We start from the raw sequence: 27,985 nt of genomic DNA, 5'->3' as shown, positions 1-27,985 counted from the left end.
TTGGCCTACTGTGAAGAGGAATGGATAATAAGGCCTGACGTTGATTCCATAATATTGTAAGATATTCAAAGCGAGTTCTCAGATATTTTGGAGTAGAAGCACAATCTACTATATAGTCACGAAGCTTGAGTTTTGAGGGTGCTAGAAACAATAGACTGTGACGGTTCTATTTTGCATTGCCTGTAATGAGGCGATATTAGCGATCCTAGTGGTGAGCAACTATCTAATGTTTGCATATTTACTACGTATTGAGCTTCGCGACTATATATACTAGACTGTGGTAGAAATGAGTAATATAATTTCTTCCCATGGAAAGCAAAGTGGAGGATGCATTCAGAGGAAATGATAAGATTAACGAAAATTATCGCCTTATCCTATAAAATAATGTTATCGCATATCGTATCAGCGTTAAAAAAATCGCACGTGATAATTTATCGCAGGATTGACAACGCTGTTACTACTGCGGTTGGCTGTTAATCCTAAGAATACCGCGCAAGAAACAATTCATAACATTTTCGTTGTCAGACTTCTGATTAAAAATAATCCCGTTAGACTAAGCGCACGCTTTTTAATTCATCGATAAGTTCAACAGTGATAACCAGATAACGCGCTTTCATTAATTCGTTCTTAAATCCAGTCTCCGTTAGTGCAATGAAATTCATAGTTGCTTATCGGATTTTAAAACGAATGAATCGGACATACTAGTACTCAAGGTCGTCTTGTCCCAGTATTACACGACCTTCCAATCTTCAATGAAGTTTGTATTTTCGTTCAACTTAAAAGCAAACATTCTCATGGGGACAGATAAAAAAAATTATGTCTTCCACCACGTTGATGACAAAACGAGTGCTTATACAAATGTTGGTCACTCGAGCGCAATTACGAGGACGTTTACAGAAAGAAAACACAATTTCATGGAAATACTTAGCCTATTATAACAAATAAGCAATTGTTGAACTATTTATTTACTTGCAGGTCCGTCCAGTTACAAAGAGCATGGATTCCGTATGCTTCTGATCTGGGCACATGGTCTTGGGCCGGAAGTGAACCCTGTGAAAGAACTCTACGAAAGTCTCACAGCTATCGGCAAGAAAGGTGTTGCTGGTAAGTCAGTGTCATGCTACCAGGGGAGTGCGCAAGGGGGAGGTTACCGGGTTTGAACCCCGTTCCACCTTTGAACTTAAAAAAAAAACATTTTCGATTTGAATTTTTTTATCCATAATGATTTTTCCTTCTCTAATTTTCCACTGTGAGAGTAACAAAATCTACATTGACATAAGACATAGTCCTCCTACCCCTCCTTCAATATAATTCCTCTGTTTGGTGTTGCGGCACGTTCCAATTATAACAATGCTTTGTTATAGACAGACCTACTCCCTAGTACTGGCCTTGTAATGAAGCAGACATAATATGAAATTTAACTTGTTGTGAAACATATTGAAAAGATCGTTTCGACAGTTCTGCAGTGCAGATGTTAAATAATGTGCACTATCGATTTTAAACTCATTTTAAGAGCGGTATGCACCCGTTAAGAGTTCTGACTTCATTGTCAAATGTTCGTTTAACGTTTTGTGTATTCGACAGTCATATTTTTTAATAATAATAATAATAATAATAATAATAATAATAATAATAATAATAATAATAATAAATATACATTTAAAATACCGATAATGTAAATTGTTTTACAATTGTGATGAACAAAATTCTGCGTACACTATTGCATGCAATAAATACAAAATATAAATTCGACATTTTCATGGTTAAATGATATCTTTGGTACAGATGATTTTCTGAATACCGAGCAGTCTTTTATATGACCTGTCATTTTTTATTTACCTGGTACCGTGTGAGAAATATGCACGTAAAATATTGCAACTTTCAGGTTCCAGGACACGGTGGATTATCCAAAAGCCTAATTCCAGTCACAGTCACAGTCACTGTGCGCCTAAAAAAACTCTTACGTATAAACTTTTCTTAAAAAAAAAATGCAAAATTTATTCGGAATAGAATCTATCAAATGTATTCTTGATTTGATTAGGTTAGAGCAAGGACGGAACTCTAGTAACGGGATAAGTGGTCTTACAAACACGTACCTAATAATCGTAGTCATGTACAATTAGATCTTTTATCAAAATAGCCCTTTTAATGGCCGTGTAACATTTTTATGAGGACACGTGTATTTATTACTCTGCTAATTACGTTAAAATCGTAAAACTACTTATTAGTGTTGCAATTTGGTTATGCTATTTCGAGTCTTTGCTACTACAGTTATTCACGAATATGTTTTCCTTTCTGAACTTTGTCAGGTCAGAATGCCAGACTTCCGAATAATGTTCATTCCACTTATTGCTGTAATCTCATTCTTCTGACAATTTGCGCACGTCCTTCAAATTGTAGTGTGCTAATTTCGGTGAAAAGCAGCAAAAGAGCTCATTTCTCTATAGACCTCTTCCTCCTTAAAGGCTTAGTTAGGTTACTTACTTGACCTGTTCTGGCTCTCCACCTCGTCTTGGTCTTCCTATACATTGTCTCCCAGTTCGTTGATATCTTACGTAATCATGTTTTTAGCATTGCCTAGACGTGTTAGTCAATTGTCTGTAATGGTCAATTTTTTATTTTATAAAAAATATTTTAGGTTACCCCTTAGCGTTAAAGGTAAAAGGTAAAGGTATCCCCGTAACATGCCATGAAGGCATTTGGGGGGGCATGGAGGTAGAGCCCCATGCTTTCCATGACCTCGGCACTAGAATGAGGTGGTGTGGTCGGCTCCACGCTCTGACCGCCTTTTACCCCCGGGAAAGACCCGGTACTCAATTTTATAGGAGGCTGAGTGAACCTCGGGGCCGTTCTGAAAGTTTGGCAACGAGAAAAAATCCTGTCACCACCTGGGATCGAACCCCGGACCTTCCAGTCCGTAGCCAGCTGCTCTACCAACTGAGCTACCCGGCCGCCACCCCTTAGCGTTAGGGTCTCTGAATTCTTGTATTTCTTATAATTTCGTTTCAGTTACTTCAATAACTGATTTTGTTCGTAATGTCCCAAGTTTCACAACCATATAATTTACATTACTTAATACTTGCACTCAGTAGCCACATTAACTAGTGACTGAGCCTCAGTTGAATTATTTCAATTAAACATAATATAGCGTATTTTCAGTTTAAATATATTGTACAATACGAGATTACGAAACAGTATGAATCAAGTAATTCCTGCATTGTCTTCAGCCACTGCCCTCTGTACAAAAGTCTACATGCACAATTCTTAAATTGTACGGTAATTTTCTTAAACTTCCATGCAAAATGTAAACTTAAATTATTAATTTACTACGTTCATGTTTTGAAGTCATTAATAATACTTTGCCATGCACTTAAATTGGTATTTAAAGTTGACAAGATATTACAAATTCAGTTACGAATCATTCCAGGGAAGTTGTGAAACAGTGTTCTACTCTGGACATCTGCCAAAAGTACAAAAAAATGTTACCTTAATGGCCTTCACACATAAACAGTAAAGGTAAAGGTAAAAGGTAAAGGTATCCCCGTAACATGCCATGAAGGCACTTGGGGGGCATGGAGGTAGAGCCCCATGCTTTCCATGACCTCGGCACTAGAATGAGGTGGTGTGGTCGGCACCACGCTCTGACCGCCTTTTACCCCCGGGAAAGACCCGGTACTCAATTTTATAGGAGGCTGAGTGAACCTCGGGGCAGCAGGTGAAAATACGCTAATTCTTACAAAAAAAAAAAAAAAAAACTCGGCACATATCTCTCGTAAATAGTATATTACGTACAGAGACCTGTGAGACTTGTTTGGTCGAGAATGCAATTTGGGAAACCGGCGCTTCCAAGCATTCGATTATCAGATGCCACTTACAGTTTGCGGTTAGTGAATAACTTTTTGCAATACTTGAAAAAATGTAAAAAGTAATAATAAATCAAAATTGCATTTCTAAATTTTGCAACAGATTCATTAATTCAAGCAACATGACTTGGTTGCTACGTTACTTGTTTCTGTATCGGAATTTAATGTTCGAATGTTTAATAGTTATGAAGCAGTAAAATTTGACTAAAACATCGTAAAAAATGAGCGAGATTGGTATTGAAGAAGATGCGGATCTAACATGTGCATCACTTTTACCGGAAAAATCAAAGGAAATGTATGAAGTAGCTTACAATGTTTTTCTAAAGTGGTGTTTAGATAAAAACGTTAATATTCATAAACTGACTGTTATTGGTAGATTTTCTTGAGAACTCTATAAAAAAAAATGCATCTCCAGCAAGCTTATGGTGCGATTATTCAATGTTACTATCAATTATCTCTTTAAATTGAATCTGTTCTTAACCTGTCAAATCGTACATTTCACATTACAATCAATAAGTAATCAATGCATTTGTAGATTTTGGTAAAGATCCATTAATTCAAGGTTTGGTTGTTTGGTTACTACTCTGCCGGGTGCTACATTATTTCCAACTCGTACTGTATTTCAGACCTGTTCAAGAATTGTTGCCATGGCAATTAGAAATTAATTGTAAATTTTACTTTCACTGCCAAATATATGTTAAAAAAAATTAACTTACATACCAAGTACTGCAAAAAAAAAAAAAAAAAATTTAAATGCCGAGACTAACAGATTCCAAGAATATATTTGCAATTACATCTGCATAAAGGAAATTTTTTTTTGCAGTTAAGACCTTTTTATTGTGCTGTATTTTCGTAATGGTTTAGGTTAATTTTGTAAAGGAATGCTCATAGAGTGCTCAAAGTACTACTACTACTATAAAAATTTTTGTCTAAAAACATTTTTGTATCATTTCACTTGTCACTAACTTGAGAACCGATTTTAGGTAAAGAAATTATTCTCTAATAAAAATGCATTAGTTCCTGTTAATAAAAAATTATATCTTCTATTCGACATTCCTGGATGAATCTACATGACAGTGCATTAATAATAGTTATTTATAAGTTCGTAAAAATTATCTTTTTGGCACGAAGTGTAAAGTTTATGAAACACAAAAGGGCCAAAAGAAGATAATTTTACGAATGTCTGTTATGCAATGTTTTTTTTTTTTTACAATAGCACAAATTTACATTAAATAAATATTTCAAGTTGGAGAGGTTATAAGATCACTATGTCATGGGCGTCTAAACTCAGAACCATTAAGTAACCATGCAATGGCAGCCTATTTTATTCATGTTCACGATTTCATGGCCGTTTAAACCAGCCACATAATCAACAAAGTGGTTAGGAACAGTTGAATGATAAATCTTAGTACAATGAGTACTATATGTAACTTGAGAATGACTAAAATGTAGATATTAATGTTAAATTTGTTACTTATTTGTGTTACGTGTAATATTTACATCATGAAAGATCGAGGTAATGCAGTGGATAGCAGTGCCCAAAGTGATTACTTACTTTCTTACACACTAGTGATTTAAAGGTTCATTGTAGATACTTGTAACAGTTATTGTAGGTAAAACGCAACTTTACACACTATCGTAGTAAAAAAAACTTCAGTACCAAGGAATGCTGAAAAAGTGTATTTCCGTGAGAAGTTCGAAAACTTTTTTTGCAGCAAGTTACTACTACTTATATTACTTTGCACAATAAAAAAACATATATAATATATATATTTTTCCCTTCTAAAATTTCACTACCATATAATTTAATACTTGCACTCACTAGTCAACGAAAGAAACTAACCCAAAAACTAAAATAACATCACTCTAACTTGCTCGTCATTCATAGTCTCTAGCACCCATGTTACCTAATAGTATTCAGAAAATAAATATACCTTTTAAAACAAAAATGCACACCTATAACTTAAAAGTAATCAAGGGAAGTGTCAATTATGCCATTTAGAAATGAAATATTGTATTTCACTTTCTTACATTCATAATGGTTATTTAAATATTAAAGGTATTAGAGCAAAGAGGTCGAATATATATTAACTCCAGCAATGATGGTCTTAGTGATGGTAAATTTTCAAGGACTAGCTCTTGTGAGGATAATTTTCATGTTATCTTAACGGTACGAAATCATTGCATGTAAAACATACCCAAGAGAGAGTTTTCTTCTTCTCAGAAGAATATAACCCTTTTCTTTTCTGCCGTATTATTATATTTTACCTATAGACATTATTCTATTATCTATTACGACTGTAATAGTACCACCTAGGTATCCTGAAGTACCTGATTTTACCTGTAAATGATCTGAAGAGATGCTACAATTACAAATGCATCTAATATCTCCTTGGTTTCCAGAAGTACCTGGTTTTACCTGAAAATGATCTGAATAGGTGCTACAATTACAAATGCATGCATCTACCTCCTAGTTTCCAAATTAATATACAAGGCAGAAATAAAATTTTATCAAACTGAACATTTTATTACAGAAGTGAAAACTCTAGTAAAGATATCGTCATTGACTTTAATGGCATAAGTAGTCATAGTAGCTTAACACATATAATTCATAACACTTCACCACCAATAATCCATCACTTACAAAAATATTGTACGTTCTATGACTGTGTACTTAGGTCTATACTTGCACAAAATAACTCGATGCCTATGCATATAACAATGTTATGACAAGGAAGTATGGAAATTATCCCGGCGGTTGCTGGATTAGCTCTAGTAAATTGTTGCTTTAATAAGACCAAACAATTAAGGATCTTTCAAAAGCAGAATAAACAATACGGCACTTTACTTGCTACTTCCACAATCATACAAAGTAGTTCGGGACTTCTCACTTTGGAATATTAAAAGTTTGGGAAGACAACACGAGAATATGAAAATTAAAAAGATGCACAATATGATGGGATTGAGGTTTTTCACAGAAAAGAGCAAGTCATACACAGAGGTTTAGAAAAAGAGGTTAAAACAAAATTACTAAGAAACCTGCCAATTAAAACAAACAAATGTATTTTCTATCCATTAGGCTTTATATTAATGAAAAATATATGCATTAAAATGTAAGATTCTAGGCTACATGACTTAATTAACACAGATACATCAATGACTACACTCTCTTTACTACATATACTCATTCATCAGGTTATCTTCATCAATATAAGCACAGTTATGTTAAAAAATTGTGCTTATCAGGAAGAAATGTATGAAAATCCACTATGTTGGTAATTTCTAATTTGCGAAAAGTTATGAACACATACTCTCCTCAGATCCAGATTTTGTGGATAAATATTCTCGATTTAGTTTGAAAACATCGTATTTTAAATTTTATGCTGACAGCATAAAGTACAAAACATTACCAAACCTTAACATTGCAAGACACCTAATATGATATACAGGTAATTAAATTGTGTCTACAGCTTCAATCTGTAGATAATTATTTGGAGCCATAAACCTTTCTATCAAGTGTAAATCAAATATAATATTCACAATAAAAAATTAAAATGTTATTTATCTGTTGTTATTAGCACTTGGTGCATGGTTAACACTAGTGAAGACGTGAACAAGAAACAAAATATATTGTTGTTACATATCGTAGTCTGAGACAACTATTGTCTACATTTTCGTAAAACTTTCTGAACACAAGATCACTAATTTACAAAACATATTGGACCAACAAGTCAATACTAACAAATAAATGATGATAAAAAGAACCTTCATTTGACTGTCTATTTATTATGAATTATTCAATAGGTGAATAGCACATAGTGGCTACAAGTACTTTCGCCTTATCCGGCATCATCAGGTAGCATAAGAAATTAAATATGCATGAACATAAAAATAGCAAGTGCACCAAATAGGCATCTTAAAGTATCATAAAAACATATTAAAAGAGCATAAACAACACTGAGTTAAAAATATGTACAAGAATGATGAAACATATAAAATAGTGTTGTTGTTCCACCGCACTTCAACCACTTCATTGGCCTATCTACACATAATGTAATCTTATGTACCGGTAACATGTTTATGATTAAGCTTTTCTTCAGCGACATCCACCTCACAAACTGAAATTTAATTTATTGGTACTAAGTCATGTACATTCATTATACTTCACATGAACAGTGAGTGACTCATATTCTAATGTTTAATGGTTTTGTATTCCCAATTCATTTTAACTTGTCTCACCTGATATATCACATTATAAGTACACAATTTTATATGTTTTATCATTCTTGCACACATTTATTATTAACTCAATGTTGTTTATGCTCTTTTAATATGTTTTTTTATGATATTTTCAGATGCCTATTTGGTTCACTCGCTATTTTTACGTTCGTGTATATTTAATTTCTTATGTTACCTGATGATGCCGGATAAGGCGACAGTACTTGTAACCACCACTTGTTTATAAATGTTATTCACTTACTTACTGATTCATAATAAATAGATAATCAAATGAAGGTTCTTTTATCATTTATTTGACAAGATCACTATCCAAATTTTCATCATAATTAAACATGTCACATAAAATTAGGTCTCTTACTACAAACTGTATCTTTCTTTGTTTCTTATGCACTTTTCAGATGCTCTACGAAAAAAATTGGACGAGGAGAATGAGGGGAAATTCAAGAAAGGAAAAAGAAGATGTAATGCTTGCAGTATTACATAGCCTACGCCTATGCTTAAGCAACACTGGATTTCACCATGTTACATCATCATAGATATTGATATGAAAAGTGCAAAGGGGTCTCACAGAGCTGGGAACCTTGCAGCTTCTGTACGTGGCTGGATGCTGCCCTGTGCAGTCTCCCACTCTCCCTCTGCACAGCACTTGCTTCTAGTGTACATTGTGCTCGGTACACAGAAATGTGCTCCCTGTACTCAAGTGTAACTTTATATACATGTATTTCTATGTCCAGTCTAACTGTCCATTGAACATATCAATATAGTTACATTATGCCAGAAGACACTAAAAATAGAAAATTCTTTCATTCCAGCACAATGTATCACTTATACATGATACGTTTTATATTTCAATTATTTATAAAGCATCTTATTTGAGAATAATGCATTTATGAAGAGTTGTCTTCCTTATTAGCCAAATGTGTGAATGTTTGTACCACATTTATTATGTGCAGAAAATATACGAATGGCAAAAGAGGAAAATGCTTCTTGATGGTTTGGTACACACACAAAAGAAAATCCAAGAACTATAAATTGTAAACATTATGTTTTACTTCACAAAACCAGCTAAGTTACAAAACATAGAAAGCTCCACAATATTGCCTAAATGCATCTCTCGGACGTCATACTGGTCAGTGGTGCAGGTAAGTGATAAGCTGGTACAAAATATACAACAATTATATTGTAATGGACATAACCTTCATTCCATTTATCACCACTTTCAGTTCTTCACCTATTTCCTAAAATCTTCACTCTTCCGATTTTTATGAAAAGATAAGTCTCACAAGAATAAACAAATACCAGTCTCCACTCTCAATGCAGTAGTAACCTGATCAACTAGTGACAACCGTGACAAAACAAATTTTAAAATAACAAGGTGAGTGAAGGGAAGTATAGACTTTAGATGCCGTAAATCTACATATTCAATTTCAAGATAGATATGTAACAGACAAATTGCATATAATTAAGTATCAATATTAACAAAACAAAATCTGATCATACACACAAGGAACATCTTCCAAGTCTGCTACATACAGAAAATTCTAAATTCATCGTCAAACAATTGAACATATTTCACCTATCTAACACCAGCCAACAATGGTCTGACTTTTTCAAACTCTAAAAACACAAACATTCAATGCTATTGAAACAAAATGTGTGGAATCTTGTTAACGAGTAAGAACCAATACTAAATTTAAAATAAAATTGGGGTGTTGACACCTAATTAACTTCAAGGTGTTCTTAATCTATTAGAGTCAAATAGTGGGTTGTAATCCTATGTATTGGTTATTTACTGTAAAACCTAGTTAATTACTTGCACACTTACTCAAAAAGCTAATGCAAAATAAATCTCTCCTAGAATTCTATGGTAAAATACAATGACAGATGGATATTATAAAGTTTTCTTGGACAGGTTTCTTATACTTTATTGGGTATCAAAATAAACAAAAAATTAACAAGGTTTTACTGCAATTCCTTAATGATACGTGCATACACTTCCTTAGTCTATACAAAATGGTCTCCTTGTCTTGTCCTGCCCCATCCGACTTACATGCGACGATATGGGTGGAAGCTGGGGGCTTGGCTGGGTTGACTGTAGTTACCTCCCCGCTGTGGCCCTGGGCCCCCCGTGTAACTCGAGCTCGCCACACCTGCGTCACCCTGCCCTGCGTTAGTACAAGCGGGAGAATTCGTTTTGATGCACTTGTTGCGCGCTGGTGGGGAACCTAGGAAGGGCATAGGAAAGGAATAGGAGAAGGTTGTAGGCAAAGGCTATAATAAGCATTAAACATCACTCTAAATTGGTAGTTCCCAACATCACATATATGAAACACATATAACTACAAAGCATGCTATGATTCTATTCTGTTTAATTGTTCAACATGGACTTGAGGATTAGAAAATGCATAAGATTACTGGTAAACAGTGTAACGAAAAATAAATATATTTACAACAATCTGTATTTCAAGTTCTACTCATGATAGTAATGTATACCTAGCTTCAACTCCTACTATAATAAAATTAGAAAAATTCATGTAACATTTCTGCTCCACGACATTCAATAGATCAAACAAATTTGAACTCTCTTCAGCATTCTCACGCTGGGACATTCAATAGGGGGCAGTTAACAAAAACAATTTCATTTGTGAACCAAAATTTCATAATTCATAATTTTGTTGCAGATTGAAACCAAATATTTATACTGATTTACAACTGAACTTCCACATAACAGAGTTAACCGTCAAGTTTCACTAAAATTTCATGTACCGTCTGTCTCTTTACGCATGTCCACTTAAAACTGCCAAATGAGAATCACAATAAAATTATCCTCTCTGCCAAATAGAGAATTATTTTCTAAAACAAGACGAGAGAATCTGTAACGGAAAGGCATGAAAAGTTCTGTACAAAAGCAAATCTAATTAGCAAATAAATTATTTAACTGTGGTAGTACAAGATTAAATCAATATGCACATGATTTTCTAAGTTCCAACATATCTTCAGGCTTTCTAGTGCATGAGTTTTTAAAAAAAAGTGTTTCAATTCCTAACCACAATCATTCTGAATTTTTCAACATTGATAAAACTCAGCAAATCAGAAGAAAATCATTAAGTAGGATCTTAGATCGCAAATGGAATCTCCAACTTAACAAAGAAAGCTTCTTTGACTTTCATAATATACCAGGAAAATATTAGGACAGGCGATGATGATCTTACAGAGAATTACAACATTCATATACAAATATATGTAATTTGCCAACCTGCTAAATATTTGAATTTCTGCAAAACAGACAAGAATACCAGATAAAGTATTCTTAACTTACACGAAGTTTTCTCTTTCTTCCCCCTCCCCTACAAACCATGGGATTGTAATCTTGTGTATTATCAATCCAGCAAATTTTAATTTCGTATATCTTTCACAGCAGTATCATTTCAGTTACTGTTCACTAAAAATGAATTCTGCCGAACTGTAGGCTTAGGATTTAATCTAATACAACATAAAAAGTGTTCTTCAATCAGAGCAATCAGAAAACAACAAAGTTTCGCATTAAGGTAGAATATTCGTTAATTTACTCAACATCTAAAAGATGTGCGAGCAAAAAGTGGGAGAATTATCACCTCTTTTCCCTAACAACTTGAAAGTTTATCTTTATGAAGCTGAAGTTGCCATAAAATGTAAGTATACAACAATATCATTTCAATATTCACAATAAATTATATCTTCAGATGAATACAACACTAGAACCTGAAGACCCATACAATTGTTTTTAACAATTTATAAGAGTTAAAGTGTAGTTAAAAAGTTACTGATAATATAGCAATTTAATTTGTCATACTGACTATTACACTTTTACTACATCATACTACTTTTGATCAATAAACAGTACAAAAGGGACGTCTTTCAATCAATCATGGCTGCTTATCACATAATTTTATCGCTTCCCTAACATTTGTTTTTGTTTTTATCACTACTCTAGCATTTGTTTCTTTGTTTGCCAACATTTCAAACAAGCCCCTACAGTCTCGGCTGCGCGAAACGAGGAAACCGGGGCAAACTGAACGCTGCGCTTGCCGCCATATTGTTGGAGAGCAGACAAATAATAGCAGTGCGTAAATCACGCAATTTAACGCTGTGATGATCTAAAATTGACATATTATGGCCATTTTCGAAGTTTAACGTAAAATTAGGACGAAATAAACATATTCAAAGTTTCATTGATATGTGTTAGAACATTAAAGAAAAGAAAATACGTATGCAGCAATTTATAGAAAACATACTGATACATCCATAAATAGGCCTACACAATACACATTATAGATTGTATAATTTTACGATAATCAGCAAATTGTTAGGTTTCAGAGAATCTAAAATTATATTAACATATTAACTCTTAGATCACAAGACATAAATATATGCACCTTGATTACACAAGTTCTTGTTATAATCTAATTCCTAAGTGAAATAAATATGCGATAATCAGTATAGACTTGTTAAGTTTTAGAGAATCAAAAATAAATTATATTACCGGTACTTTTAGACCACAGGACATAGGTAATCTGGCAAAATATAATATGCGAAGGTAGCCAAATTACATTGAATTCATTCTTCAATTAATAAAGGGAATGCTATCAATTATAAAAAGTATCGGTACCTAATACATTGCAAACAATAGGTAACATGAAGACCTAAAAACTAAACAATTACTTTATGCAAGATAAAAAAAACACATACTTTTTAATGTTGGATTTTTTAAATATTGTATTTTTATTTTAAATAAATAAAATAGATATATTATCATTGCTTGCGGAGTGATGGTACATAATTTTTATGCACATATGCAATATCAATAAGATGCCATTCCTTTTGTTAATAAAATATATCCGGCAAAATGTAAAAGAGTTATTTATAGGTGAACTCTGAATCATAAATTCACAAAGGAGGCTTAGCTATTATAGCTATTTATTTATTTATTATCTGTATATTTATTTATCCATATATGGATCTTGAATGAAAGTTTATTATCTTGCAGATAAATTCATTTACATAATAAAAACAAAAAGTTATCTTTCCACTAATGTTTTAACATCTGATGTGTAAGTCTAAATAATTCACTCAGTGGGATTTCTCTAGTCTGATATACCTGTACTAACAATTAAGTATTCTTTATTGTCGTAAACTACTGATTGATTTTTAATGATATTGATATTGTAACAACAGAGATAATATTATATCGTACCTTTTGCAAATAGCTTGGAAAATTAAACAGGGATGGTATTATCGCCGCGCTCACATGGTTAACATTCGGCAGGTCTTTGAGCGGCCTCATGCGTTCGGCAGGTCTTTGAAATTTAATTGTATTATTGTTTTCAATTTCTTGTGTCGCTGCTCCAATCACTCGCCTCAATTTCAATAATGCAACCAATAAGCTGCTTCAATTATTATTAAATGACACTTACTTGTCTAATCCACGTAGACTAAACCCGAGGTTGCAATGTCTTGTGCTGAGGACGAACATTAAGGTATGTGATTAAAAATTATTATTAAAGAGTTATTATTAAGAGTTAAGAAAGCCAACGTACTCGTATATGAAATAATAATAATAATAACAGCCATTTAACAATATAACAAACTAGTGCTTATTCTTATCGAGAAAGTAGACGTGACAACTTGACGCTTAGAGTGAAACCTACAGAGCAACAATCGGTCGGCAAAATTATTTTTTTAAACCACACCGCACGTTATTGTATGATGCCGACATGTTAAACATGAGTCCGCGGCGATAATATACATTTCAAAATTATATTGCCATTACTTTCACACTATTCACTAAAAACACCCGAGACAAAACAAAGGACAAGTAGCTACCAGTAGCATGGCGGCGTAAACATGCGCAGACTGGTTTCAATTTTGGACAGCACACCAGCGCTCTGTGTGAGTCTAGTATACTATTATAACATCTTTGATTTCAAACTGCAAATTCTTTATGGTACTATAAAATATGCTTTGCGATCGTCATTTGTTTACAGCATAGACAGTCAACTGAAAATGGAGGCTCTGTTCAAATGTTTTGAAGCTAAATCAGTGAAATAGATCAAATGATAGACAGCACGACACCAAACAACAGGGGACATAAACTGCTAAGTGACACACTAGATGAACAGATCGCTACAATTATGAAAGACTGGGCCATCAATATGCGAAAGGGAGATGGACAAGAGTGTAAAGAATACTCTGTGAAAACAATATGCAATGTTACAGCAAAAATTCTGCACGAAAATAACTATGAACAATATAAACGTAAGATCAACCCATTTTCTGACATAGAATTTAAATGTGCCAGAGATGCCAGAAGTACCAAAAGAAAACAGCTTCAGAACCTACCAGAAAAAAAGAAAAGTGCTGTAGTACTAAAAAGTGATGAATATAATTCTATTGTAGAAACATGTGACGAAAATACTCCATTGGGTTTGAAAATGAAATTTTTTCACATTGCGTCACTGGAATTGGCTTGGTATGGAGAAGTGGTGAAGTGTCTTATACATCATTTCCAGGAAGAAGTGAAAAACGATGGCACTCCATCAGGAAGAATCACTTTACAACTCTGTATTTTCAAAAACTTCAAGGTGGTGACCACAAGTTAGCAGACACGAAGAGGCTTATTCCCAATAAGGAAAACACGGACAGATGTCCTGGAAGACTTTATAAATTATTAACAGAGAAACGAAAGTGCAGTGCAATATTAAAAACTGATCGTTTTTTCCTTACTCCCAATTCTACATATAACATTTCCGGGTTTTGGTATAAAAACTGTGCTGTTGGGCAAAATGAAATTTCAAACTGGACTAAGGTATCTGCACAAAAAGCTGGTCTGGACGTCAAAAAACAGAAAATTACAAATCACTCCAGTCGATGCACAGCAATTTCAAATACGACTCACATTTGCATTCAAGAACAAGAATTAATAAACATGACTGGCCATAGCAATGCATCTTCCCTGAAACACTATTTACAAATAAATGAATAGCATTATTCGGAAATCCTGAATAAATTGAGGAATACACCATGTACATTAACGAGTTCCACTTCTTTTACACACACATCCAATATAACACATCAACTGAAACACCAACCACTAAAACATTAAAATTTGAAAATTATACTTTCAATAATTGTTCCTTTTAAAATTATTCATGTTTATTTCACCATCCTTAATTAAAACTTTTCAAACACTTGTTTCTATTATTTAGGTTATGATACAACTTCTGCTGTATGAGATTATGGATAGTCAGGAAAGTCACATATCAGAGATTTATTTAATACTAAGATTTATTGAAAATCATCTGTCAAGTGAGGTTGATTACTGGGATCCAGATAAATGAAGTGGAATGCAACTGTTTTAATAAAAATGAAACTGAACCAACAAAGCCTTCTTGACTAGTAATTGTCCAGAGAGTTCAATGAAGATTCTATCGTTCTATTCATAACACACCACTGCCATCTAGCGGAATATTTGTAATGTTGAGATGGTACAATAATACATTTGAAGACAGTTCAGTATTTTCGTAAGTCAATATTTTATTGTATTAGAGTACTTTGTTACTTCTAATCTTTATATACTTTCTTCTAATCGTGTTACAGTCAATTAAATCCCACTCGAGTTTTGATTTTCTCTAGATAAATCAAAACCTATAGTGAGATTACTGTTGACAAATCATTCACAAACTAGTTGAGTGTTTTTATTTTTCTTTCACATCTTCACTATATGACGAGGCATATGACAATCAATGTTCAATCAGTGTTCAATGTCCCACATTAATATTTTAGAGCAGTATAATCTAAATACTAACACGATATTCCATTATTTAGCATCAATACTACAATGTATAATTTCACACATAACAGTTTTTCTGGATATTACTTTTTAGTGTAGCACAATCCTATAATTGGTCGCTGTTTTTTTAAACGGTTATTTTATGACGCTTTATCAACTGCTGCAGTTATCTAGCATCTGAATGAGATGGTGATAATGCCTATGAAATGAGTACGAGGTCCAGAGTCGAAAGTTACTCTTAATTGCTCTTAATGGGTTGAGGGAAACCCCCACAAAAAACCTCAACCAGGATTTGAACCTGGGCCCATTGGTTTCGCAGTCAGGCATGCTGTTACTCTACAGTGGTGGACTGGTCGCTGTTCCTACACCATATAAATATTTGTGTGTGAATAAATCACAGATAATCAAGGTACAAGTTTCCAATGCTTCAAAAGACTGTATTGGAAAAATGCTCTTATTTAAATAAAATATCATTTTTTAAGTTTATTACGAATTCATATATTCACTGTCTGTCAAGATTTCATCTTATTCATAATTCTACTGGATTTCTACACATCAATTCAGCAGCATAAAGATCATGAGAATGACAAAGGAGAAGAAATTATGATACCACAAGAATGTGGAAAAAGAATAGAATGAAGTGGGTAAAAGGAGAGGGAAAATTGGTTCAGTATGATTTCAACAAACAATACAGGAATCTAACAACCCGTATTTGATTAAATTAAAAATCTGCTGTTACAAATATTTCTTAATCATATATATATATATATATATATATAGAAAGAGAGAGAGAGAGAGTGAGCGCGCGCGCGAGAGATTGTGTATTTTATAAAAATACAGCTTAAGAATCTGTATATTTCTCTGTACTGTCATTCAGTACACCTAGTAATTCCATGACAAAGGTATTAAGTAACTTTAAAAAACACCTGAATAAAGAATACAACAAATTTAAAACTGGTAAATTCACTTCCTATTACCCGATCATATTTTCAATATTTTTTCAATCAATATTCAAACATCGTTATTATTATAAAGTTTCAATTTTATAATACACATAATATTTTCTATTCTCACATATTCTCTATTTAGTGAAAGACTGCGGTTACACTAAAAAAAAAAAAATGTCGTTTGCAAGCTCATTTCTCATGCAGATAGTTTGCTCAAAGAATTGTGTTGAAATACAATATTCATGCTTAATCATTTGATACAGAAATGCGGTACCTAAATCTAAAACATTATGCATGTAATTAATATGGCATCTACAGGTAAAGTGGAATATTTGAAAAACTCACTTCTTCACAAAGTAAATACAAATGATAGACGATAAAATCCTTTGCCCTCTGTGGCAAGAGTACTATTATGCTTGTTTAGATGATATTTCTGAATACTTCATACCCAACAGAGTATGATCGATCTTTAGAAGATGAAAGTCTTTAGTGTGACTTCTCCTAGATTGTAAGGAAAGCTGGTAGAAATGTATTGCAGATTTACAGCATGTAAAAGAAGCCTTTTCTGATCAAGAAAATTCAACGTCAAAATAACAGATAGGTATGCTAGTCCTCATCTATCATTCTATTATTCTGGTAACAAGTTTTTGGAACTCCTAATCTAAGAAATAAACTTTCTCATTACATCAAACTATGAAGAGAGTCCAGGAAGATCTTAAATAACTGTCTGAAAGTGCTGGCAACCAATCAATAAAACAAGTTTCATATTATCCTGTGTATGCTTTGGTTAATCACCACTACTATTCATATCGCTTAATTTATGGTATTACTCTCAGTTTCTATCCTTCAAAACATAAAAAAATTTATCTACAATTTCCAACAGTTCATTATTACAATGATGTAGTTAGTAACAATTTGTCTTTCTTCATAATGACATATGTAACCACTTATTTAGGACAAGATGATGTGTTCAGTTACAGTAACACACATTTTTGAATGTATCAAGGTTTATCTGTTTGTCTATTGCGTTATCAATTTTTTCTTTGTTGGAAAAATACTACAAAAAGCTTCCTATCTGTTTCTCTGGTTAGGAAATAATTTCAATCAAAACTACTGAACGAATGTTATTTTTACAGTTATGTTACTACATAAAAACACACCAGAACAAATTTCCAGAAAAAAGTGCAACACACTATGAAAGAGAAATGCCTTATGGTTATCTAAGATTATGCAGTTTTGTCCAAAGAGCCTATAAAAATAAGAAGTAGCTTTGTGGAAAACAAGTTTGTTTTACTCTATGATATTCAAGCATAGTAAATATTGGTCCAGTATGGAAATGTATTTTACAATAATATGCTTACTTTACACAAAAGATGTGTGAGGTTTGGAAGTTATTTTTTTTTTTATGTTTGGACGCTTATTAAAGTAATAAAGTTTTATAATTCGACCCATACTGAAAAGAAATTTTCACTACCAAATGTTAGTGTTAATTAATTAAATATATAGACAAAGTTGCAACCACACATTTTAATATTTGTTCATGAAGTGCAGCATTCAGCGCATTATTCCACTTTCACATATTATTGCTCATATTACTGTGCTTCTGTGAAGTTAAAACTGCAGTCATCCATAACACTAGAATACATAGCTTCGAACACTTGTAAAAAGGATTTCAATCCCCCCCCCCTTTCCATTACATACAGTTGGGTGTACCTACAGTGTGTGTGAATGGTAAGAAAAAGAATGAACTTATTTCTTAGTAATTTTGTTGAATTTAATTTTTAAGTTTAAATGCTTTTTTTTTTTTTTTATGATACGCTAGAACTAAATACAGCAGTAAAACTTCATGTATACGTTTTTGTGGGGGTCTGAAGAAACAAGCGCATAAAAGACAAAAACATAAAACTGAAGTAGCATTTATTAACATCTGAAATAGCATTTGAAAACTATATGGAAAGAACGAGTTAAGTCAATATGGTAAAATTTTCAAAAGAGAAATTTAGAACTTCATAATAAAATTAAGCCATAATTGCGTCTACAATACAGTACTTTTATAACACACATTCTTGAAGAATACAAGATTTGTCAGAAATCTTCGCTTATTAGAGCTAGCTGATACATATTATATTATATTTCAAACTTTAATCCAGAAAATGTTATGAAATTAACTTTTCGTGTTTTTCCTGTGCGATCTTTATTTAACAAGATGTAATTTTACCAAAAAATAAAAATAAATAGATGTTATTTTGGACTATTTGCTCCTATGGAAAAAAAAAACCATGCCCTCAAATTATAATAACTGTTCCATAGTTTGTTCAGTTACATCATAACATGTTACAAAATGTTTCACTATTTCTAAAGCAGTAAGAGTGTCAAAGGGCACAAGACTGCTGGATGCAACCAAGGGCAGTTTCGAAGTGGGCCATATCTCTACAGTAAACCAAATTTTGATCAAAACTGATTAAAATGTAGAAATGATGTTTCATTTCTCCTGGGGTTTAAAATACAATCGTGTAAGTGTAAAAAATGAATAAATGAAAACATATAACCGAAATAAATTAATATGGAAAGTAAAGGAATTTTATAGCAGTCTCAGAAAAACCCAGAGTAGCTTAAGTGTGAAAAACTCAGAAGTGCGAACGTACATAGAAGCTTTACTGCATCTTAAATTCAGTTTTAAAGAGAAAATTCCTCTTAAGACAACAGAATAAAACTTCTTTCTTATAATTCCAACAGGATCACACTCTTTCTTTCTTTTTTTTTTTTTTTTTAACCAAAAGCAGGTACTTGACCATTCGTCATTCACCCATATGAAGCCAGTTCTGTAGACCAATTTACCGAGACAGTCGCTGCCCAGGGTGCAATGAAAGGAGGCTGGTCTACACTATATCCACGATGAGATGTTGGAAGATTTTTGTTGGAATGTCATAGGGAAACCGGAGCTCCCAGAGAAAATCCCCCAAGTTACCTGGACCACAGGCTTGCCCAACACAAGTTATAAATCAGGAGTACACAGTGATCGAACCTGGATCCACAGGATTATAAGTGCAGTAGTGTTAGCCACTAGACCACTGTGGCGGCTACAGAAACAAACAGCAAAAAAAAAATTTAACTCTGTCAATTCTAGTGGACATCGACAATCACGCTCAGTAAAACAACAAATTAATGACTTGATATTCTATTATTTCTCATTTTCTTATTTAACACAATGTTCCATATATTCGTGAACGTTCTTCCCCACACTAGCCTCATTATGTAGTTTAATTATAACTTACTTCTATTAGAAAAGTCGTTGGAAGCAAGTTCAGGTGTTACTAAAATCATCTAGTCTTCAGTACATGTAATGACATAAAATTACCTCTGTACAAGACTAGTAATTTTAGCATGAAACACGAAAGTCAGTTGCAAATAATGAAAAGTTTACAATTCATTGTTTTGACTAGTTAACTATCATATTTATTTTTTAGGGATAACTTGTAGTAAACGTTACTTTAACTTTCAAATTCATTTCTTGCTGCAGCTCCTTTCAGTATGAGGACTGCTATATAAATACACAGAAATTCAAAATGATAATCATATGAAAGTGCTACTAAATATTACGAAAAATTAACATGGGTACAAGCAATTTGGTAGTTGAACTTTCTAGTCCTAAATTTCAGAAAACATACTATTTCTGTTACCAAGGGAGACAGACATTGTTGAGAAATGGCAACTCCATCAACATAAAATCGTTCTGTGTTCTGCAACTTGAGAAAACAAACTCAGTAACAAGGACACAAAGGTTGTTTTGTAGACATATGAATTGACTATTTACCATATCATTGGATAGTCGGATAGGATGTACTAGCGCCACTGACCTGACCTATTGCCCTTGGCCTAGAAGCAGTTGTATGTCCCACCTCAATCCCAAGATCTTGAAGAAGTAAAACATTGAAACACTGCTGCGATTGCATCCATATATAGATATGCTGGAAGATATTTAAAAAATTTGATTCTTATGTTCATGTATGGCAATAAAACTTTGAGAGTTTCTCAGAGAAGTATATGCACCAAGTCATTGTCTCATTATTACTTAATACTAATCATATAAAAGTGATCATAATTTTGAAACACGGTTTGTGAATTTACCATAATTTTGAAACAAGGCACTTTTTATTCAACAGAATGCCCCATTTTTTCGTCGGTGTTTTTTTACCAATAACTAATCCGTACACTAATAAGTATCTCAGTCTTATTTAACAAAATAGACAATATTTTTGATATCTCAATAGTTGGGAACTACCAACATCATCACCATAAAAATATATCACAGAATAAAATCCACATAATGCGAATGAAGAACATAGCTAGGAATGTTAGTGATTAAAATTAAATATTCAAGAAGTTCGACAGAGAATACATTTTCAAGCATAGCACAATTTTTTTTTAATTCTGTAACACTGTACATTAAGACATGGGCATCCATGTATAACATACTGAAACAGAGTAACAGTCAGTCTCAAATGCATGAAAAGGACTTGTCTTTCCATTATTCTACATACTCTGAGAACTCGTGCAATCTACCTAGGTATTTCTCAGAGTTGTTCTATTTTCATGGATGCCCATGTCTCGCCAAGGTTGAAGGATCATTGTGGCATTTGGTTATATATAGGGGTGGGTTATGGAAAAAAATTACCTCACAGATGCATTGATGCCCAAGTATTGTTATTACCTCAACCTTTGAAACATCACTTCCAGTTAAACTGGTGGCCAAGCTAGAAACACTACACACTGCAAGTGTGCAGGCTCGAATATATATGAAACTGTGAAGCTTGTTTACTAGGAAATTAGTGAAATCTCCTTGGGCAACTGAAGTGACCATGTACTCAAGAATATACATGGTATTGCATATGTGGCTACCTAAAACATCTCACACTGCAAGTACAATTTTAGGCCCCATTCATTTACCAATGGTTTCAAAATTACCACCTAATTCACTTGACTTCCAAAAATGTATTCGAAATTTGAGCCTAAAAACAATCTAAGTTTAAAAAAAATGTGGAACCACAATGAGCAGACTGGCCAAGCAAATTTGTGAGCCGACAACTGCCAACATTCGACAAAGTTTTCAAATAATCTTTGGTGCGACTGTTATTATAATCCAGTTACTTGAACTTGTCCACTCCAATGCACTGATTACAAACCTACAAAACTAAAATTTCAGGGGCCTAATGTACTCGCAATGTCGGTTTCAGAATATTTACAAAGCTGCCTGAAATCATGCAAAGACAATGGGTGGAAAAATGAAAAGCACAAATTCTATTTTTAGTACTTCAGCTATTTACTTCTTCAAAAGCTCTACAGAGAAAAGATTCTGAATTTTAATACAATACAAATTTTACAAAAAAAAATTAATTAAAATAAATGAAACAATGTGCGTAAAGTTAAATGCCAAGTAGCAACATACATTACGTACATAAGCAGTTGAAAAGCTCTGACGTAACCGCTTATACTGGGCATGCAAATTCAGCCTTGCTTACGATTTCGTACTAAAGTGGTTTCTTATAAAACAGTGAGAAAAATTTTAGTTCACTCATTGACCACTGCTAAGCAGTTACATTAAAGTGGTTAAAAAAACAACCTTTGACCGAGATATGGTCAATATGTTCACTAATTCACCTCAACACTGTCTCACTCATACACGCTAGTAGTTATAGTAATAATAATACTAAAGAGGGGACAAGTCGAAGTAACCAATAATTAATAATAACCTTCACTTTAAAAATTACCTACTTATTTACATCAGTCAAGATTAAAAGTAAGCAAAGCCATGATTTTCCTAATGATCTCTTTTGAAATAATCTAGCCATTCTCTACCTTCAATTTATAATTAAACAACCCTAACTAAATCCATAGGCGCTGACTTTCAAACTTCAGTAACAGTGCATTAATGTCCATTTATTCCAGTTGTATTAATTAGGAATTCAGACCTTTAAAATACATATGGCATAAAAAATCCCATTCATTCAACATATGTGCCTGTATGATATCCAATACAGAAATCAATACAATACTTTTCATGTACGTTACTTACTAATGCTGTACAACATACCCTTTAAAAAATGACAACCTGAAGTATATTATGCTAGAAATTATACACAGTAGTTAGGTTTGAAGTTCACTCCCCCCTCCCACCCCAGGTTACAACCTATTAAGTCAGCACCTATGGCCATACCATAAGATGTCATCACAAATTTCAGGCCAGTCTGTCACGATGATGGCCACTCTTTAAAGTCAAATGGCTTTGGCCCACCTGGAACAGGGGGATGGCCGGAGTAACCGCCCCCCGTCTGACTGGTACCATCCCCTGCATAACTCCTTCCTCCACCATAGCTTGATGAATCCTGAAAATAAATAACGCACTCAAATTCTGACACAATACTAAAGTGTCGAAAGGTCTATTTCAGAACAAAACTTCAATCCTGTCGATTTCATGTTGTAGGGGGTCACCCAGATAGGGATAAGAATATACAACAAAACACACAACATGATGTCTCTACACTCAGAGATAGTAAACACAATAACAGTTTTAATTAAACTAAGTTTTTACATTAAATTACGCGTTTATTCCTCTACAATTCTAACATAACTCAAGCCCAGAAATTAGCAAAATGTCTTTTTTAACCGGGTAGATATACAAAATAATTTATAGAGAAAAACATGTTTCCACATATTTTGGGACAGTAGGGCCAGTTTTTTGTTAGATTATATATATATATTACTAAAAAATCAGTATAAGGAAAACAACTGTACGAGTTCCAAATACATTAAGAACATAAATGAAAACTATTTTTTATTTTATAAATGAAGCACCTGTTACAAAATTTAAACGATATTTTTGCATAATGTGAATCTCTATTGAGAATCTCACTCCACATAAATAAAATTATTTGTGGCTGCATGGCTACAAACCAGTCCTAGGCTGAACAGTCTGCCGGGAGAGTTGATGGGATCAGCTACTGCTGTTGTAGAAACCGTTCTACATTGGTTGAAGCATGACCTTGAATGCGCTGTGGACGAAAATGCGTCTATCCCGTAAGATTTCCATGTGCTGCTGCCCATGTAACTAGACCATGCTTCAACTACAGTGGAATGGCTTCTATCTCACATCCCAAGGCAGTTGGTCTGTCTCGTCTGAGAGATTCAGGTTCTACAGATCCCAAGAAAACGGAGAAGAGAGGGAAAAGGAATAAATTCTCTGACAGGTTGAATCATATTGAAAGCAATTAGCAGGATTGGCACAATAGTTTGTGCTATTGTTGCTGATGAGTCCATCTACAACAGCATGTTTTAAATATGCTCCAATCACTTCAGTGGAAGTAGAACGATCTTTTTCGATGATGACAAACATTCACCCTGGCAGGAGACTATGACAGTTGAGAACTAGAAAAAACCATTTTATGGCATGTAACCAAGTAAAGTAAGGGTAAGTAGGCCTACTGAAATGTTATACACAGGTTTCTTTAATATAAATAACCTGTATTAAATTACTATTTTGATGATTTTACTGTGTATTTTCGTAATTTTTAAATGCCTATTTTTATTAGTTTACTCGTACAGACTATTTCCTGAATATTATGTGTGTTTGCCTAGCTATTTTAGTCAAAATAAATGCCAGAACTTCTGGGCTCTACTTATCACTACCTGATAGAAGAAACTATCATCAACAAGTCTGTATAAAAGCTGCACAACCCAAATTGTTGATATTAAGATATTCTCTCGTTTGTCTTGAACTGGTGCAGCTTTCAAAGCCTGACCACTGTACTTTTTGTTTAACACATTATCGTATTAAAAGTAAATATCAAACAGTGCACTGAGTTAATCTTTTGTACGGATTTCCTGAAGAAGTACTGAACTATCAGTCTTCTCTTGATTTTATTCTGAATGCTATATATTCATAAGTTTTTCGGAGGCTGTATGCTATGCTTTTCTATTCTTTTGTTTCTATCTTTCTAAAATTACACTTTTCATTGCTCGACCAGCCTCATGAGTTAGTGGTCAGAGCTTCCGACTGCAGTTCATGAGGTCCTGAGTTCGATTCCCGGTTACAACACAGGACTTTTTTCCTTAAAGCGGAATGTTCCTGTGTTCGTCCATGGTCTGGAAATTAGGTATCATATCATCGGGGCAGCGTAACTTCACCTTCCAGGTGCCCCAATCTCAGAAGTGGGTTACAAATAAGCCATTGCCAAGAGAGACCAGAAATGTCAAATGACGAACTGGTGGCATTGGAGAGAAAAGACTTTTCATTACTCATTAATTTCTTTGTCGCACATTTTCTTTCAGGCCAGATAGTTTGTACAAACATTTCCTGAATGATTTGTGAGCACTAATACACTTAAGTGAATTAATTTCTCTGTCATTTACTTTTATTGAACTGTTGTTTTGCTGTTTTCGTTACTGCTAGCATTGCAACTTTCGAATCAATAAAATAATACAACTTGATGACAGGTTATCTTACTAGTCCATATTCTATGTCTTGTAATTCATTCATTTCTTTGTCATAAGAAATAATACTATTTGTGTTTTGTTCTAATGCTCAAGTTTCAACTGCACTTAACTCCTCCTCTTTATCATTTCAGAACCCATTGCAGCCATTGTGATTCTAGAATTTTGATGTTTATTATTCCTAAAGTACTCTTTTTACAGCTTCTATGAAAGTTTTATGTTTATTTTCTTTTCCTTTGAGGCCAAATTGTACACTCTATACATGAGAATGTGCTGATTGACAAGACATAATTTTAAAGCTGAACTAAAATCTATAAGAAAGGTGCGGTCATGTTCTTTCATATTCAGTTTGATATCTCGATAAATTCTACATTCTTGTGGTATTTTCACTTTCTGTTACTAGTTTTTCTTAGGTTAGAAGTTGTGTTTTGTTTCAGGAAAAACAAAGCATAAACCATGTGTGAAACTAATAAAATATGACTAACCTAATGACAAGAGTAAATTAGCTGCAGCTCCCACTCTAACTGCCATTATTGTAATATTTACCGCTATAGTCATTATTTGGGAGATATGCAGTTGTGAAAAAAATATATCCGGGACAACAGAACCACAGTATGCTTTCGCAAATAAATTATAGTAACCAATAACTGAAATGCAGTGGAAAATGATGCCTCATCTATTCTACAGTCCAGACATTCCACTTCATAATTTCAATCTTTGTGGTTCACTGAGAGGTACTCTGCATAGGACAAGTTCACAGGTCAATAATGACTGAAGTCAAAGGAAAGAATTCCATGCTGCATGGATAAGGTGCCTCAGGAAAACATAGAACACGTGCATACTGTTAAAAATAACTTATATTAAAAATGATATGTTTTATAAATTTATGATAAACCATTGCCATTGTATTACAATTGTCTTCACTTATTGAATAACCCTCATATTGCCAAAACATTCGACACAAAATTCAAACACCACATTGCAACGTGCATAAATTGCTTAAATAATCCATAGATAAAAAACACTCTTCAGTTTCCTTGAGTGGCCATGATTCTTATTCTTCTAGGACTGAGCAACTTGACCTTCTCTCTGATGTCTCTACTGTGGAAATATAACAGACAATTAAGAACAGGATGACTACTTTGTCATGTGATGTGCGTGGCAGTAGGTCAATGCTTTAAACATAGAACCATACAAAAGAAGTTACAATTAGTTCTGTAAGAGGGTATGTAATAAACAAATTTCTACTTCTTTGCTACAAAAACGGTACCTATAAATGCTGGATTTCTAATGAAATTACTTATGAACAAATATTATTCCTGAAGATGAAGCAAGAGTAGTTTTAACACATCCTCATTCCATATAGGAGACCACAACATGTCAACATAACACAAAATCCTTCCGTGCCCCAACTGCTAATTGGTCCCACATTTGTTCTGGAAAATGAGGTATGCATCCATGTGTAGAGCAATGACAGATGATGTGACATGACAAATATTTAGTTTAAACTAATAACCTAACAAGCATCGAATGCCTGCGGGATTTTTACAAGAATGTACTTACATTATGAAGCTTCCACATCAGGTAATTGACTGTTTCTAGAGAATTTTCCCTTATGATGATTGAGCCCTGAAATACTGGCAATTGGCTCAGCCAATATAGCCTACACTATTACTGTGTATATTTCACAGGACATCAATAACACACAATTTAACACAGCACAAACACTGATAATGCACTCTAATACAGTATAAGCAGCAAAGAGCAACAGAAACTGAATGACCAACGATCACCATTCACATCTCTGTCTTATAGTTAGTCAGGGTTAACATACATTCGTGTTTTAAGTCTTAAAGTAACCATCAGCATACAGTTTTACGATTCCCCCTTGTAGTCCACAATTTCTGAGTTCCGAAATTATTTTTCTCTATTGATAACATATAGTGTTCAATTTGGAATACAGATGTTGGCCATTCTGGGAAAATGAATCCAGTACTGAGATATATCTCTTACAATTGATCTATAAAACTAGAAAGAGTATGGATATATATCGCTTACAATCGAGCTATGAGGTTAGTCATAGACGATAGTACTCTATGTTTGCTGTTGTGTGTGTTGCTAGCGTGTTTGGAACTGGTTTCGAAGTACCATTATTCATCTAGATGCATCTTATTAAATTTAACCTATTATTCATCTAGATGCATCTTATTAAATTTAACCTATTATTCATCTAGATGCATCTTATTAAATGTAACTGGTTTCGAAGTACTAGTATTCATCCAGATGCATCTTATTAAATTATGTACTCTTCTCTTTGTAAATTGTCTAATTATGTAAATTGAAGTAATATTTTAATAATTATTAAAACATGCAATACGAAAATAACGTTTTAATTTTATATGTTAAGTTTTTTGTTAAGATCAATAAAACATATTTTATCTTGTTTTTGTTTAAGAATATTTCTCATCATGCACATTTACAGGTAAACTCCGAGAAAAATATCCATGTTTTCGTCCCAGAAGAATACAATGGGAACCAGAGTGTATGACTTGCTGCCAAGGGATCTCTTTTCCAATTGCAAATCATGGCGCCAGTGACTTCGAACTCCACATTAAGACAGA

At 33.4% G+C, this 27,985-nt stretch overlaps 2 protein-coding genes across 12 annotated transcripts in view; one reads left to right on the top strand and one right to left on the bottom strand.

The window, feature by feature from the left end:
* LOC138698095 (ankyrin repeat and death domain-containing protein 1A-like) overlaps positions 1 to 9,359 on the top strand; it is a 1,102,342-nt gene extending 1,092,983 nt beyond the window's left edge. For 2 of the 3 annotated variants that reach the window (XM_069823807.1, XM_069823808.1), the window contains 2 exons: positions 976 to 1,104; positions 8,501 to 9,359. In XM_069823807.1, the coding sequence (XP_069679908.1) occupies positions 976 to 1,104; positions 8,501 to 8,586 (215 nt within the window). In that variant the 3' untranslated portion in view covers positions 8,587 to 9,359. Of the gene's footprint in view, positions 1 to 975; positions 1,105 to 8,500 lie in introns of those variants that run through there. The other variant, XR_011331695.1, reaches the window with a different exon arrangement.
* Hrb27C (Heterogeneous nuclear ribonucleoprotein at 27C) overlaps positions 9,129 to 27,985 on the bottom strand; it is a 127,352-nt gene continuing 108,495 nt past the window's right edge. For 6 of the 9 annotated variants that reach the window (XM_069823809.1, XM_069823810.1, XM_069823811.1 and 3 more), the window contains 2 exons: positions 23,170 to 23,260; positions 9,129 to 10,327 (listed from right to left, as the gene is read on the bottom strand). In XM_069823809.1, the coding sequence (XP_069679910.1) occupies positions 10,149 to 10,327; positions 23,170 to 23,260 (270 nt within the window). In that variant the 3' untranslated portion in view covers positions 9,129 to 10,148. Of the gene's footprint in view, positions 10,328 to 23,169; positions 23,261 to 26,203; positions 26,466 to 27,985 lie in introns of those variants that run through there. The other 3 variants (XM_069823815.1, XM_069823813.1, XM_069823817.1) reach the window with 3 other exon arrangements.

The sequence above is a fragment of the Periplaneta americana genome, chromosome 4 (genome assembly GCF_040183065.1).
Source record: "Periplaneta americana isolate PAMFEO1 chromosome 4, P.americana_PAMFEO1_priV1, whole genome shotgun sequence".
NCBI lineage: Eukaryota > Metazoa > Arthropoda > Insecta > Blattodea > Blattidae > Periplaneta > Periplaneta americana.
The sequence above is the reverse complement of the archived record's forward strand: the minus strand, read 5'-3'. Positions and strand labels throughout refer to the sequence as shown.